The sequence below is a fragment of the Pelmatolapia mariae genome, linkage group LG7 (assembly GCF_036321145.2).
Source record: "Pelmatolapia mariae isolate MD_Pm_ZW linkage group LG7, Pm_UMD_F_2, whole genome shotgun sequence".
Taxonomy (NCBI): domain Eukaryota; kingdom Metazoa; phylum Chordata; class Actinopteri; order Cichliformes; family Cichlidae; genus Pelmatolapia; species Pelmatolapia mariae.
This window is the reverse complement of record NC_086233.1, coordinates 13,744,236-13,759,395: the sequence shown is the minus strand read 5'-3', so window position 1 is coordinate 13,759,395 and position 15,160 is coordinate 13,744,236. Positions and strand designations below refer to the sequence as shown.

The 15,160-nt window shown below is 39.5% G+C and overlaps 2 protein-coding genes across 3 annotated transcripts in view; both read left to right on the top strand.

Moving 5' to 3' along the window:
- The first annotated feature begins 77 nt into the window (after positions 1-77).
- On the top strand, positions 78-2,085 carry LOC134630592 (hydroxycarboxylic acid receptor 2-like). Its single transcript, XM_063478006.1, has one exon. The coding sequence runs from the start codon at positions 374-376 to the stop codon at positions 1,400-1,402; it is 1,029 nt and encodes a 342-aa protein (XP_063334076.1). The 5' UTR covers positions 78-373; the 3' UTR covers positions 1,403-2,085.
- Positions 2,086-3,256: 1,171 nt separating this feature from the next.
- The window catches only part of clip1b (CAP-GLY domain containing linker protein 1b), a 47,666-nt gene continuing 35,762 nt past the window's right edge, over positions 3,257-15,160 (top strand). For both annotated transcript variants that reach the window (XM_063478005.1, XM_063478004.1), the window contains exons 1-10: positions 3,257-3,365; positions 6,324-6,510; positions 7,204-7,584; positions 8,892-9,025; positions 9,284-9,408; positions 9,528-9,729; positions 9,811-10,008; positions 10,188-10,291; positions 11,452-11,512; positions 12,304-12,408. In XM_063478005.1, coding sequence (XP_063334075.1) covers positions 6,402-6,510; positions 7,204-7,584; positions 8,892-9,025; positions 9,284-9,408; positions 9,528-9,729; positions 9,811-10,008; positions 10,188-10,291; positions 11,452-11,512; positions 12,304-12,408 — 1,419 coding nt within the window. In that variant the 5' untranslated portion in view covers positions 3,257-3,365; positions 6,324-6,401. The remainder of the gene's footprint in view (positions 3,366-6,323; positions 6,511-7,203; positions 7,585-8,891; positions 9,026-9,283; positions 9,409-9,527; positions 9,730-9,810; positions 10,009-10,187; positions 10,292-11,451; positions 11,513-12,303; positions 12,409-15,160) is intronic.

The following is a 15,160-nucleotide window of genomic DNA, read 5'->3' as shown; positions in this document are numbered from 1 at the left end:
AATGGTTGTGTGTCTGTTATTTTTAAAGCATTAAAAATGAGGTCTTTTTCAGGGCTCTGATATGCTGCTTTATCTTAGTTACTTAAATGGCCGCAGGTTACTTGTTTTTCATGCATCCCACTCAATACTCGTGAGTAAACCTATTCCCCTGCATAATAGTTTTATAATGAAGGTGCACTCCCCGGACAGATAACATTTACAGTTGTTTCCATGCTCCTTTGGGTCAATACTGCTTCCCCATAGATAACGGAGTGCACAGATGTTCACTCCACATAAAGATTAGTATGTTTGGCTGAGCACCTTTTGCATATGCGCAAACACGATTCAGTTTCCAAAGAAATCACCTGCTGGAGCCTTTCTTTACTGACACTGTATGTTACAGCAGCCGTTTCCTCTGATGGGTCAGAAGATGAATCTCACAGTCACAGATCTCTGTTGTGCCTTCGAATCTCCCATCCTGGACCAAGTTTTGCCTCCAGTTCTCATCCTGGAGTTCATGTTTGGACTAACGGGGAACTTTGTCGCCCTGTGGATGTTCATCTTTCAGATGGACACATGGAAACCCAACGCTGTGTACCTCACTCACCTGGCAGTTGCAGACTCCATCGTGCTCTTCTGCCTGCCATTCCGAGCAGATTACTACAGGCGTGAGAAAAACTGGCTCTACGGTGACATCCCGTGTCGCATCTTGCTCTTTCTGCTGGCAGCCAACCGTGCAGCTGGGATCTTTTTCCTCACGGCCGTGGCTGTAGATCGTTACTTCAAGATCGTCCACCCGTCGAATCGGATCAACCAAATGGGGCTGGGCTATGCTTTCTGGGTCTCGTTTGGCCTCTGGTGCTTGATCTTCCTTGCTACGGGGTACCTTCTTGCTGATCAGCACTTTTTCTACAACAACAACCGTACGCAGTGTGAAAGTTTCAACATCTGCATGGGCTTTAGTCCCCTTTCCACCTGGCATAACACTTTCTATGTTGTCCAGTTTTTCCTGCCCACTGCCATCGTGGCCTTCTGCACCATCAGAATTACATGGCAACTGAGAATCCGGACTGTGGACAAGAAGGGGAAAATCAAACGGGCCGTTCAGTTCATCCTGGCCGTGGCTTTAATCTTTATCATCTGCTTTTTCCCCAGCACCATATCGCGTATCGCAGTGTGGGTCCTCAAGGTATGGTACAATGAATGCAAATACTTTGAAGAAGCCAACCTGGCATTCTACACGTCAGTGTGTTTCACTTACTTCAACAGTGTCCTCAACCCTGTTTTGTATTATTTCTCGAGCCCTGCCTTCAGTGGAGCCTTCAACAAGGTCCTTAACAAACTGTTGAGAGGAAGCAGCGACAAAGACGAGAAAAAGTCATCAGAGAATGACATTTCCACCATAGATGATAGAAAGCTGTAAAGCCGGCTGCTTGTCCCTGTTCTAATTCTGTAGGGAAACTAAGATCCACCTTAATACACAAATGCATGGTAAACTCCTGGCTATTGAAAACATTTATATTATTGTAGTTGAAATTAAATGTCAAATAGTTTTTGCTGTAATTATGAACAAAATGACTCACTTAATATAAATATTAGTGGTGTAGTGCTTTTATTGCAATAATGCACCTGTTGTGACTTTGGATGTACTTTGTGATTATAAGCCACTTACCTGTCGTTAGTAGCTTACAATTACATTTCCGTAGTAGCTGGGCAGGTGAGTAAAGAATGAACTTAAAAGCTTGTCAAGGTAACATCTCACATAGATGCCATCAGCTCATGTATCCACGATACTTGATAAGGTTAGTTTTAATGTTTTTATTAGGCAGTTCAAGTGTAACACTGATCTTTCGGCTGCCCACTGAAATAATATTTATTGAATGAAATGGTTGTACAGCCACAGGGAAGTTTAGCTCACGTTAGTGCTAACATTAAACTATCAGGGCAAAACCCACATGCAAAGGGAGGTTTTTGAGATAGTCTAGTATGGTTTGCAGATAATTTCAGCTAGTTTGAATAAAGCACTGTGTATGTAAATGCCTTTGCAAGTGTATTTCTGCTTGTATAACATTTCAGTCTGTGTACCCTGTCACATTTTGTTTTCAATAAAGAAAAAATTAAGATTACTCCTAAACATTACATAGTTCTTTTGTTCCACTTTTCAGTGTCTGAATGGAACCAAGCACATTTTGCGCACTTTTACTTTTGAATGTTTTCTACTTACTATAGCATAATGTACTTTCACTAAGGTCGTGGGTTTATTTATTTATTTATTTTAAACAATGGCTGTCCCATAGTTAGGTGGGTGGTAAAATTAGCCTTTGAAAAGTTTCAAAAATATTTTGCTTTGTTTGAAAAAAATCCAATAAAAATCATTTAGTTGTTGACAGTAAATTAGATATCTAAGTTATTTAGATATGTCTCTTTGGGGTTCAGGGACTGTGATAATATTTCTTGTTTTTTTCCTCAGTTTTTACAAAAACAATCGATTGAAAACGAATCCAGTGAGCTATTCTTTTTCAGCTTTGCGCAAAGTGTAGAAAACAAAGCTATGATTCAGAGAGCTAAAGCAGCAAAATGAAGCTCTCGCATTACGCGTCAGTGACAATAGCGTACATCTACAAAAGTACATTTTTATGTCAGTACTTGCCTTTATTTTTACTGTGAGGTGTTAAGAATTTTATTTCATTTTTCTTTTCCCAGTTTAAGAAATTGCATTTCAATAACTGCTGATGACATTTTATTATTAGTATTATATGTATTTTTAGTTAGCATTTTTTAGTTAACGTAGATTAAGATAATTTCCATTGTGAGTTTCCCTATTTACTTTCAGTTTTTGTTTTATTACTCCTTGATATGTGATACTTTTAAGGGGCTAGACTGAAGTTCAGAATATCATTAAAAACAAAGAAACAAAACAACACTTTGACAGTAATGCAGATATCCCAGCCCATATTAACTCACGCAACATTGTATCTTCCTCCTTTTGGTTGTGAAAAATTTGATAAAACGGATAAAAATATTTTCCTGATATTTGAAATGTTATATTACCTAAGTAAATATTATTGTTTAATTCACATTTTGTATTTTTCTGAACTCTAGTTTTATTTTACTCTAACGAAAATATTAAGTTCATTTCCAGAATTACCTTAATTTTTGGCAACGATAGTAACCTTGGATCCTCAAATTTACAACTGGGCTTCACAGTTCACGAGCTTATGTTGGGGCTGTGAAGGCAGCATCATTTCCAAGAGTGACGTCAGATTGTGTGAGTCGGGGCTGGGCTGGGAAACAGTAGCTGTTGGAAAAAACATGTAACGGTGCAAGGTACGCTGCACCTTCTCACGACATTCCTTACTGAGACCCAGTTCATCTAACGAGACAAAGTAAGCTCTCAAAGCAGTTTTTTTCCCCCACTGCTGTCTGTGTTTAGTCTGCTTTAATATCGCCTCAGTAGAGTGTTAGTTGTCTTATATTAACCACAGTTTGTGCGTTATTGCTGTTTTGAAGCTAGCTAGCTTTGGTATACCAGCAACCACCGTGGCTCTAGCTAACAGGATGCAAAATATGATAAAAACAAGTGCCTGTTACCTCACGTAAATCACTATGATCTGCTGCTGAATGACATGCCAGTCAGTCCGCCGGTATTGGTTAAATGTGCAGGATGCCTAGTGGGAAAGTGTGGCGGGTAAAAATCTAAGTTATCTCACTAGCTCCATAGATACAGAGAGCCCAGCCCACACAAACAACACACACCAGTCTTCTTATGTGGCTGTTATGTACACTAACGATTTCTCCCTTCATTAATTGCTTTTGTGTGATCATGCAAAACCGGAGATAATTGAATGGTCGTTAGTGAGCTGGCAGCAGAGAATGGAGAGCAGGCTGATGCATGACAGCTGTAGGTGTGCTTGTTGTGTTGGTCTGGCAACACCTGCTGGGCGGGGGAAGACCTCTGAAGTAATGTTACCTGCACAGGATTTCTCTTCAGTGTTGTGAGAAACGATTTAGTGCTCCAACTACAAAGGTCGACCTAAATGAGTGCACCTATGATATACTTTTATTACCATGGACAGAGCAGGTACTGCTCACTGTGCCGGTTGCTACGGAGACAAGGCTGCCTCCATTATGAAGCTATTTTCCGAGTTCTTAAAGATTTCTTATCAGTTATTTCTCCATCTAAATATGTCCATTGTGATGTTGTCATTTCATATAAAAAGAACATATTCTCCAGCATCTTACAAACAATAAAGTAAAGACACATCTTCTTTAATTAGATTTTTCTTTATAACCCAAACATCATCTTTGGAAGTTTTTAAGATACTGGATCAAATTAACACATAATCAGAAAGCTGTCCGGATTTTTCAACTAAGATTATTCATAAAAACTTTTCACCTGTATTTTTATGTCTGTACAGATGGTGCTGGTGCTGGTATTTGACTGGGAAGTTTAGGGAAAATCTCCCACTGGCCTCTGTTTTCTGTCTGTTCTGTTCTGCACTTAATTTAATTATAATTATTTAAAGGAGGTTTCTTGATTCATAATCCTGCCTTAAGGCAATTGAACACTGTGACTGTGGACCATTGATTTTTCAGCCGAGTTCTTGTGCACATTTTTTATACCAACGTTTTCCTTTCCTTGAGACTTCAGCAAACAATACATGGATCAATGGAAGGCCCAAATGTTTTTCTCAGGTCCTATATTAGGAGCTGTTTTTCTTTCTTTTTTTTTTTTTTTTTTAAAAGACACTGCACAGCATGCTGAGATATGCCATGTTTTTGGCTATAGCTCTTTGGGAATAACCTTGTTATTGAAAAAATACTATTTTATGCCTGCCAAACTGTGTTATCTTTGGTATTTTTCATAGATTTAGCTAAAGAAATGTGAAAAAATTATGTGTTTTTGCAACTGGGTGTTAGTAACAAAGTGCCATGACAAACAATTTAAAATAGCTCTTTTGCTAAGTTGGTTCATCCCTTGACTCAGGTGTCTTTTACATACTTGAATAATTCATAGGTCAGTGTTAAGTAGCTGATAGAACCAAATAAAAAACACTCCTCTGAAAATGGTCAGGTACAAAGACTGGACTGGAAATGAGTGAAAAAGCAGCCAATGTCATTGAAAGCATTGAAAGACCTGCAGAAAGCCTAGACAACTTTGCCCAAGAGCACTTCAAAAATTACAACAAAGTCTGGCTCCTTGGAAGCACAATATAGTCTGTGTTTGATGTCAAACGCTAATTTTGTTATTTAGTGACTGGCGTCTAAGCTAATACAACTCATCTCACCCTGCCCATCTCTTTGATAAGAAGATTTTGTGAACGGTTTGTTGAAACCTTTTACAAAATCTTAACATTTTGTAAAAATGTTGAGTTTTGGTGAGTGAAAGGTGAAAATCTGTCTTTTCAGGTTGGGCCATTATAGCATGTGGAAACACACATCTGAATTTGACATATAAATAAATGGTGTAAAACATGTTTTTTAATATTTAAAACGTTGTTGTCCAGAAACACTAGTCAGTAAACCTGGGGTAGATGTATGGCTGTCTGAAATAAACCATTTTACAACCAAATAAATCAACACATTTTGTCTCCCAACATCTTGAAATGAGTTTTTACCTTTAACTTCCATCCATGAACATCTAGCGCTTGGTGGCTTTAGTCTCTTAGCTTTAATGTCCAAAGACTTTCTTGTTGTAGTCAGTGTGAATCATATACCTTATGAATTAAATGCTAGCAGAGATGTTTCTACTAATGGGCATGTGAGCTGAAACTGGAGACATACCATGTGGTCAGCTGAATATGACAGTGATTTCACAGATGATAATGAACAGCTCTGTAATAAACACTGGGCTGTGACTTAGTGACATACAGTAGGAGGTGTTGAGACAAACTGAGGCCTCACTGAGCAGAGCGACAGCTCTCACTGAGACACTGATGTAATTGTGGGGGTTGTAGGCCTCTGTGAATGGGCTACAGTTACATATGAAAAGTCCTACAACAAGAAAGAACACAAAATATTTAATAAGGCATTTTTGATGCTGATTAACAAAAAACACATTCAAAATGACCAGAACTATTTAGAATTTAAATTTAAAATCTATCTTTTTGTATAATATTCAGTTTAGATTTTTACAATTAAAAAATGAAAACACATGAAATTGCCTTGATATTGACATGTCATCTTTTTATGTCTTAATGCATGCTCAATCATCCAGGTAAGTAAATAACCAAAAGTTGATTCTCTTCATCTGGACGTAGCGTTTTCAGTGTCATCTTTACTGTCACTGTCATCTTTTTATATTTGTTTTTGTTGAGGATACATTCTTCTTTTCTTTTTGCCAGCTCCTGTCTATCATATTGTGACCGTGTCAGGTGGTGGGGAAGGCCTAATCCCTCATCTTCAATAGGCCCCCCCCAGCCATGGACAAACAAGGAGCCATGAGTACATCAGGCAAAGCCAGTGGGCTAAAACCCCCCAGTAAAATAGTCCGTCCCTCCGGTGTTCCATCACGGACATCACCGTCATCTGGTAAGAAGCTGTTGAAGAAAAAAACCCCTCAAGATTGTGTCTGTTTATTAAAGTGTCTAATTCTGTCAACAAGAAGTGTCATGCTATCGTTTGTATCTGTTTGGGCCGTTCTTAACTACAGAACTTGTCAGTGAGTTTTCTCAAAGTGTGCTTTAGCAAAACATGGACCTATTTCTGTGTATAGTATCACTAAAGGTGCTTTTCTTTTTAATCATCTACATCCTTAAATCAGTCTTTGGATGATTGTTATTTGGATTCAGCATTATTTATGAAGCGAAAATAGAGAAAGACTACAAGAAACACAACATGTTTACAGCTGCAGATTTTTTTTAGAATACAGACTGTATTAAACAGATCATACTGACATTTCTCACCAGGTACTAATCCCCAAACAGAAGCATTTTTGGGGGTTAAATCTCCCTAGAACTTAATCTGTTCCTCGTACTACTATGGGTGCACCAGTCCAACAACTTTTCCAACTAATTACAATATGATTCTGACTTGGTGTTTATTAATAATTTAATAAATAATAACAAAACCAAGAAAATCCAATAAATAAATTTGATTTTCCTTGGTTTTAACCTAATTAACCTAATTCTTTTTGGCAAAAAATGCACCTTTTAAATCTAACTATAAAAAAGTAATATTTAAGATTATTAACTATGGTTTATTAAAACATGATTCCAACTGCAGGTACCTTGAAGCCAGTTCCTCCTGAAAAGCCCCCTGGCAGTGTGACCTCACCAGTCCAAGATGGAAACACAGACTTTAAAATTGGAGAGAGAGTCTGGGTCAACGGCAACAAGCCTGGCTATGTGCACTTTGTTGGAGGGACGCAGTTTGCTCCCGGCCAGTGGGCGGGCATTGTGCTGGACGAGTCGATCGGGAAAAACGATGGCTCTGTGGCAGGGGTCCGATACTTCCAGTGTGAGGACGGACGGGGGATATTCACGCGGCCTTCAAAGCTGTCCAGAACAGCACTGCCAGAGAAGGAGACGAATGGAGGCCGGGCCAGTCCAGCACAAGGAGTCTCCGCAACAAGCGAGGCAGCACCTGCTGGCACTACTTCATCTAGTAAGTTTATTTGTGAAAACATAACAGGGTGGATAACTGTGCTTTACAGACCAAATATTTTCAGAGATGCCCTTATCAGCTTTGTTAAACTTAGGGAAAGACTTGTATCTTAGCCTTAATGTTGCACAAGAGCCATGCTTCACTATCCTCTATCCTTTAACACTGATTGCTAATTGTGTATCCAGCTCAGGCAGAGGACACGGGAGGACAGAGTAGAGAGACTGAGAGAGGCACCAGGGAGTTTATTTCCTACTTGCAGCATAAAGAGAAAATAGTGTGTGTGTGTGTGTGTGTGTGTGTGTGTGTGTGTGTGTGTGTGTGTGTGTGTGTGTGTGTGTGTGTGTGTGTGTGTGTGTGTGTGTGTGCGCGCGCGCGCGCGCGTGCGTGCATGTTTGTTTCTGATTAATGGGTTTAACAGCAGATGGTAAACATCCACTTTAGCCATTTGCTTATTCTTAAAATTCCCTTATAGTGGTGTTATATTTAAGAGATTTTTTTCCATGTTGTAAGGGTTACCTTTGGATGTAGTTTGAAATTTGAATGTTAGTTTGATCACTCAGGGTTAAGTGGGCGACACACATGCCTCAAGGCCACCACAGAGGCTAGATTCCATCCCAGGCCATTTCCTGTGTGCTGTTCTCCCTGCTTTCTCTCTCTCTTTCTGTCCTTTCTGTCCTGTTCAACACTAAAAGTTAAATGTACAAAGATACATTTTGGAAAATAAATAACTAAAGTAAAATAAAAAATAGTTAGACAGTAGAAGAGAAGATAAACTTCTTAATGCCAAGTGTCTCTTGGCCCTCTTACCTTGAGTACCTCTCTCACAGTCATCGTCCTGCTTCAATTTAACTCACTGTTGCTGACTTAGAAACTTTGCCATAAATTTTTTTAAGCACCTAGCTAAAAGTCTATAGGTAGTAGACTACTGCTCTGCAACAAGGATCTTGGTCTCTAAAGATACAAAAAAAAAAGTAACAAACCTTCTGCTGCCTATAGCTTTTTCTCTGCCTTGTTATTTTAGGTAGACACACAGTTGATTTCACAGCACAGCCATTTTCTTTACCTTATGTTTACAATGAATTTGTCAAACAAATTTGCAGTTTTAAAATCAGACTTTGGTCACATCACCCCACCTCCAGTTTTAACAGCTTTAAATAAAGGCTGTTGATCACAGCCAGAGACTGGAAGAAAAAAAATAGCATTTGGGACATCTCACAGTTTAGCTTCAGTTAAGATGTTCTTACAAAGTGACTGACAAATGTGGACCCTGTGATCGTTCTTGTATTTTTTTCTTCTTCTTCCTTCAGCTCCAGGCACCGGCATTAAGACAGGCGGAGCACTTAACCGGATCCTGACATCCAGTGAGTCAGTGTCCAACCTCTCCGACCCAGATTCCGCGAAGAAGAACAGAAGGGAGCTAAGGCTGGGAGACCGAGTGCTGGTAGGAGTGACTGAATCCACTGTGACGGCTGGCGTTAGGGCAGAATATCAGTGATGTAGACATGGAGCCTCACAGAAAAGTTTATCGCTACACTACTCAGTGCTTTTTTTCCTAGGGCTGCTTGTTTAAATGTTTCAGGTTCGATAAATTGCTTCCTTCACCTTGAATAATTCCACCAGATTGAAGCCCTTATTGTAAATAGAAAAAAGATAACATTCTTAGATAAAAATGAATTTGCATGAATTGTTTTGTGTGTAGGTTGGTGGTACCAAGGCAGGAGTGGTGAGGTTTCTCGGAGAGACAGACTTTGCTAAGGGAGACTGGTGTGGAGTCGAACTAGATGAACCTCTAGGCAAGAATGATGGCGCTGTAGCTGGAACCAGGTAAAGAGCACAGACGATTTTTAGTTTTTATTTGCATAGCAAATTTACAATACTCTCAGCTCTGTCTGTAGTACATATGACAGAGGATAATTGCATAGTACAACCTGTCTCCTCCTCAGGTACTTCCAGTGCATGCCCAGGTATGGCCTGTTTGCTCCAGTTCACAAGGTGACCCGAATTGGCTTCCCCTGTACCACCCCTACCAAGGCAAAGAGCTCACGGAGGAGGTCCACTCTCAAAAGAAGCCCCAGCGCTTCCTCCATCAGCTCCATCAGCTCCGCCACCTCCTCAATCAGTGGGAAACCCAGCCGAGCAGGACTGGTGAGATATCTGGTTAATCTGCATGGTGTATGATTTAACATCTGCAGTGTGATTCACGAGTGCTTGTGTCATTTTTTACAGCTGACAGAAACGTCAGCTCGGTACGCTCGTAAGATTTCAGGCACCACAGCCCTGCAGGAGGCTCTGAAGGAGAAGCAGCAGCACATCGAGCAGCTGCTGGCAGAGAGGGACCTGGAGAGGTGCGAGGTGGCAAAAGCAACCAGCCATGCAGGAGAGGTGCAGCAGGAGCTGACTCTGCTGAGGAAATGCCGGGATCAGGTGAGACACATGAACAGTTCAGAATTTCAAAATAAATAAACAAGAAAATAAAACATTATCACATTTTGAAAATGGCATCAGTAGGTCAAACAAAGTGTGGTCTAACTGTCACCAACATCTAACAGCTTAGTGTAACTTACTTGTGATGTGCGCACTCATGTTAGTTCTGTATGCCGCAGTACGCAGTGGAGATGGAGGCCAAGATGGATCAGCTGCGGTCGATGGTAGAAGCAGCAGATAGAGACAAAGTGGAGCTGCTCAACCAGCTGGAGGAGGAGAAGAGGTGGCTGACTTGACTTTACCTATAACCAGCTCCATATCTATATTCTGGGACTTAAGAATAGTTTTGCACGATAAGCAGCATTTAAAAGCATTTATAAGCGGCAAGAGTGGGAAGGAGTTCTTTCAAGGATGACTGGGGACAAAATATGGAATTACTAGATCTATAAAAAGCTTGGTTTTATAGTACACTGGTACCCAGGGCAGCTGGGCCAAAACAGTAGTGATGTGTTGCCTCTTCATTGTACCCTTTTAACTTCTAGCAGCTTTGTTTTGAATAAATTTTAATCAGGAAAAAGTATAATAAACGGACTAATACCTATATAGTACCTTTTTAAACACTCAAAGCTCTTTCTGCTGCAAGTCTCATTCACCCAGTCACACACAAATTCATTTTTACAGCGCTTTTATCTGCACCTAAGCGCTTTCTCCCATTCACATAAGCAGACTTCATCCATTTGATCCATTGGGGGCAGCTTTGGGTGCAGTATCTTGCCCAAGACAGCAGGAATCAAAGACTGATCTATCACCTGGTTGGTGACCTGCGACCTCACCTGAGCCACAGCCTAAACCTGTACAAACCTATACACAGAGAGTTACATCTTAGTCCAGCTGAGAGGTGAGACAAGCATGGGAATCTTTTTCTAAGTCCTTAGGAAATTAAACTTGCTTTAATTTAGCAATTGCTTTTACATAGTAAAAGCTTTTTAGCTGTAGTTTGTGCATATGTCAACAGTGAATCAAGCACCCATTAAGCTTTTAACAGAGCAAAGATATTAGCAAAATAACTTTAATTTTGCTGTGCCATTTAGTTAAGAGAAATTTTTTGCCATTTAGGATTTGCTGTCTTCTAAATAGTCAGTTTTTTTCCGGATGAGCACTGTCAGTTGTAGCAGGTAGATCATTCTGATTGTCATCCACATGACAACGATACCGTCTGACCTGAAATGCATACTTTTGTATTAAATGAGGCATTTCCAGAGGGAGAAAAAGAGCAGCATCTTGTTTTCACAGAGAAGGTTCTCTCTTTGAAATAAGAAGGCTGCCAAAATGACTGGCAGTATCAGCTTGTTCCAGCTCTTCAGTAAATCTGTAGGGTTTTAATGACTGAGCCACTTGTGTGTTGTGATTGTAGAAGATTTTATTATTGTCCCTGTTTGACAGGAAAGTGGAGGACCTACAGTTTCGAGTAGAAGAGGCATGCATCACCAAGGGAGACCTCGAGGTAAATGTGGTTACATAATCCGATTCTCAATTAAACATGTTCTCTCACTTATCCTATTCACCCGAGCTGTCTGCCTCTCACTGATCAGGCTGATACTTCTTTAATGGAAGTCTGGTATGATTTATTGACTCCAACCAAGATGAATAGTTTATCATCACTGTCAACTCGGCGTTCCACTGAGTGACATGTTAGTTTGATTTTCACTGTGATTCCTGACTGTTTTTAATTCACAACTTAGGATGACACCATAAAGCTGATGATCATTTTCTTCCAAAAAATGAGAAGTTGATTAAATCAGACTTGCTGCCTAATGTTTTTGCCTTTCCTGCACTCTATCAATCATTTACTTTTTTTTGTTCAGACTTGTGTTCTATTCCTGCTCTTTTCATTTATTCATCTCAGATTTTTCTACCCATCTGCAGCACTTAAATTACCATTACTCTCATCATCTGTTTGTCCACATGTCTGTGTTTGAATGCCGCTTTTGTCTTCACTTTTTTTATGCCTTCATCGTGCATGTCTTTTCTGCATCTTTCTCACTCCTGGATTAGTCTTGTTCAATTGCTTCATGAAAGGGAAACAAAAGTATCTGAAAGAAAGAGATGATCACAGTAACTAACTCTGGATACTCCAAACAAAAAAGCTGAAATGCTGCAAACCATCAGTGCTTTTGTACTTCCTGGTCTTCTCTTTAAAGTCTTGCCTTCTTTCTGTCTGTGGCACAAAGCTGGCAGCTCAGTGTTCGCATTGGTGTTTGTTTTTCCTCTCTTCTTGCTCTCTTTTACTAACAGACGCAGACCAGGCTGGAGCATGCCCACATAAAGGAGCTTGAGCAGAGCCTGCTCTTTGAAAAGACCAAAGCTGAAAAACTCCAGAGGGATTTAGAGGACACTAGGGTAATTCTGGCAGTTGTAGTGCCACAGCCTTTTTCCCCCGCTAGACTTAATAATCACAACTGGCATATACTGAAGGAACTGCAGCATGCAAACACCATGCAAATTGTCCACAGCCCTGCAATAGGGACATTAACATTTCATCTGCTTTGAGCTTTCCAGATAACCCATGTTTATTGTTTATACTAAACAATATACATATGTGCATAAAGCTTTATTAAAGGATATTTTTTGGAGATTATGGTTCTTTAGACTTAGTTGGCTTTAAAGAATAAGGGTGGAATCCTTCAACGTTTTACTCCTATCAACAAATCCCATGAAAAGAGCAAAATCAAGCATTTTTGCATGATTTTGTCTCAGAAAATAAGCCATCAACATCCTCCACTCTATATCTCGGAGTGTCCTTGAGCAAAGTACTGAGTCACAAAACAGTGTGTCACAGCTGTGTGAGTGCTTGGTACCTAGAAAAGTGGTGTAAAATGCAGTCCGTCTGAGAATACTGCCTTGTCTTTACCAGTAACATTATTACTCCTGTAGATGTCATCCTTCACAATAACTCACTGATGTATAGTATCAAAGAAACAAAGGATCAGTCTTGTTGTTTGCACAGATTTGCCTTTAATCATATTTTTTCTTTACAAACTTTACAAACCAACAATGTAGAGATATCAAAAATATGTTGCTTTGCTTCATATACATTTTAATTCTGAATATTGAAACCAGTTCCGTGCCCTATCATTTTTATTCTGTAAATAAAGGTGTGTGGGCATGATTTCGCAACAATTTCAGGACAGTTAGCCCATTACATCGGTGATGTTGTCCTTTCCCATATGTAGCACACAACAGGAGATAGTCCACTTCAGATGTGCTCTTATGACATGAACTGTTATGTTTGGACTATGTAATAGAGTATGCAGGAGGTGTAAACAGACATTATCAATGTAGGGAGCTGACAGATGAAAGTATACCTATTATGCTTATTGTCAATGTCATGTAATTATTCCAGGACTCTACTAGAGTAGTTTTGCATGATTCAAAGTTGAAAATAATTTATATTTATCTTATGCTGGGTCCTGTTGCAACTGGTCACTGTTTGAAACAATGTTAACAACTGTTTTAGTGTCCTTCTCTTTAAACCCGGCTTTTGTGCTCCTCACAAACCTTCTGTTTTAGACTGGGGGTCTGTACCTGAAGGCCCTGAGATGATCATATTTCAGATATCTGATGTCTGAAACCATCAGAGCCCTCGAGAGAAAACAAATAGTATGTGTTTGAGCCTTTGTTGGTTATTTCACTACCTGACCTTTTCATGGGACTTGCTGACCTTAAGATAAATGTAGAAGACTCCCATCCTATGTCTTTTAACCTGAAGCTTTGACATATTTTTGATGAGTCAAATGCTTCTGTAGTAAAGCAATAAATTCCCATTTGGACCAGGTCTTCTGCTGGTTGTTGGAACTTTGCTGCAGATCTGCCACCTCTCTGTCCAGTGGGAGTGGATTTTTTTCTTATGAATGAATGTTTGGTTTGTTTTAGCCAGTTGTATAGCCACAGTTCTTGATGTAATCTCTCTCTCTGTGCAAAGGTCTTAAGCCATCCCTCATCTCTTTATTATTAAAACAAGTGCAAACACACATGGAAATACAGTATAAAAGGCAAAAACAGAGTTTAGACCATTCTTACAAGCTTTAAAGCCAATATTTGGTATGACCACCTTTATTCTTCAACACAACCTGAACTGAAGTCTTCAGGAATATTTCTCTAGGCTTCCTGAGGGACATTCTAAAGCTCTAAATTTGGATGTTGCCTACCTTTTTATTTATTTATTTTTTTTTACATTTTAAGATGATCACACACTGCTTCAATATTGTAATGTTGAGTTCTGAGCTATGGGGAGGCCAAGCCGTGACTCATAGTGTTCCAGTGTGTGTGTATTGCAGTGACAGTGTGTTTGCCATGCTGAAAAATGTTGCATTGCCAATCAGATGGTTTCAAAGTAGTATTATGTGGTGGATCAAAATCCATTTATAATTACATTAACTTTGACAAGATCTCCAACATCACTGGCTGAAATGCACCCCACACCATGACAGAACCTCCACCATGTTTTACAGATAGGATAGGTACAACAGTGAGTGTTGCTTTCTCCTGACCTCTTCTGTATGTAATATCAAGGTTTTAAAATTTGGATTGATCACCATCCATAAGTCCAGTTATTGTGTAATTTACCATACTTAAACCTTTTCCTTCTTTAAGAATGGCTTTTTGACAGTCACCCTTCCATTGAGACCATTTCTGATGAGGATTTAGTGAACAGTAGATGGATCAACTGAAGGGGCATATGCATCTCTCAGGTCCTATTTCAAGTCTTTGCTGGATTTTTTTCCTGCTTCTTATTGACATGACATTCAGATGCGTTACTTCTACTGTAGTTTTTGGGGCTGCCACTTCGTCCTTTCTTCTTTACGTGTCCATTTTCCCCAGAACATGTTTTTTTAACGAGACTATGCACATATCCATATGCCAAGATGTAGATATATGTCATATGCTAAGGTTTAAACTAATAGCTTTTTGGGAATCACGTTGTTTCAGTAATACAATTTTATGCCTATCTAACTGTTATTGTTGGCATTTTTTTATGGGTTCAGGTAAAGAAATTGAATAAATTGTGTTTTTGTGAAAGATTGCTAGGGATTTCCTTTGAAAATTGTGAGTTGACTGAAAATGTGGGCAAAAGTAGGCAGAGTTCAAAGAA

Coding starts and splice junctions, on each gene's coding strand:
- LOC134630592 (XM_063478006.1), top strand. CDS start 374: ATGTTACAGCAGCCGTTTCCTCTGATGGGTCAGAAGATGAATCTCACA.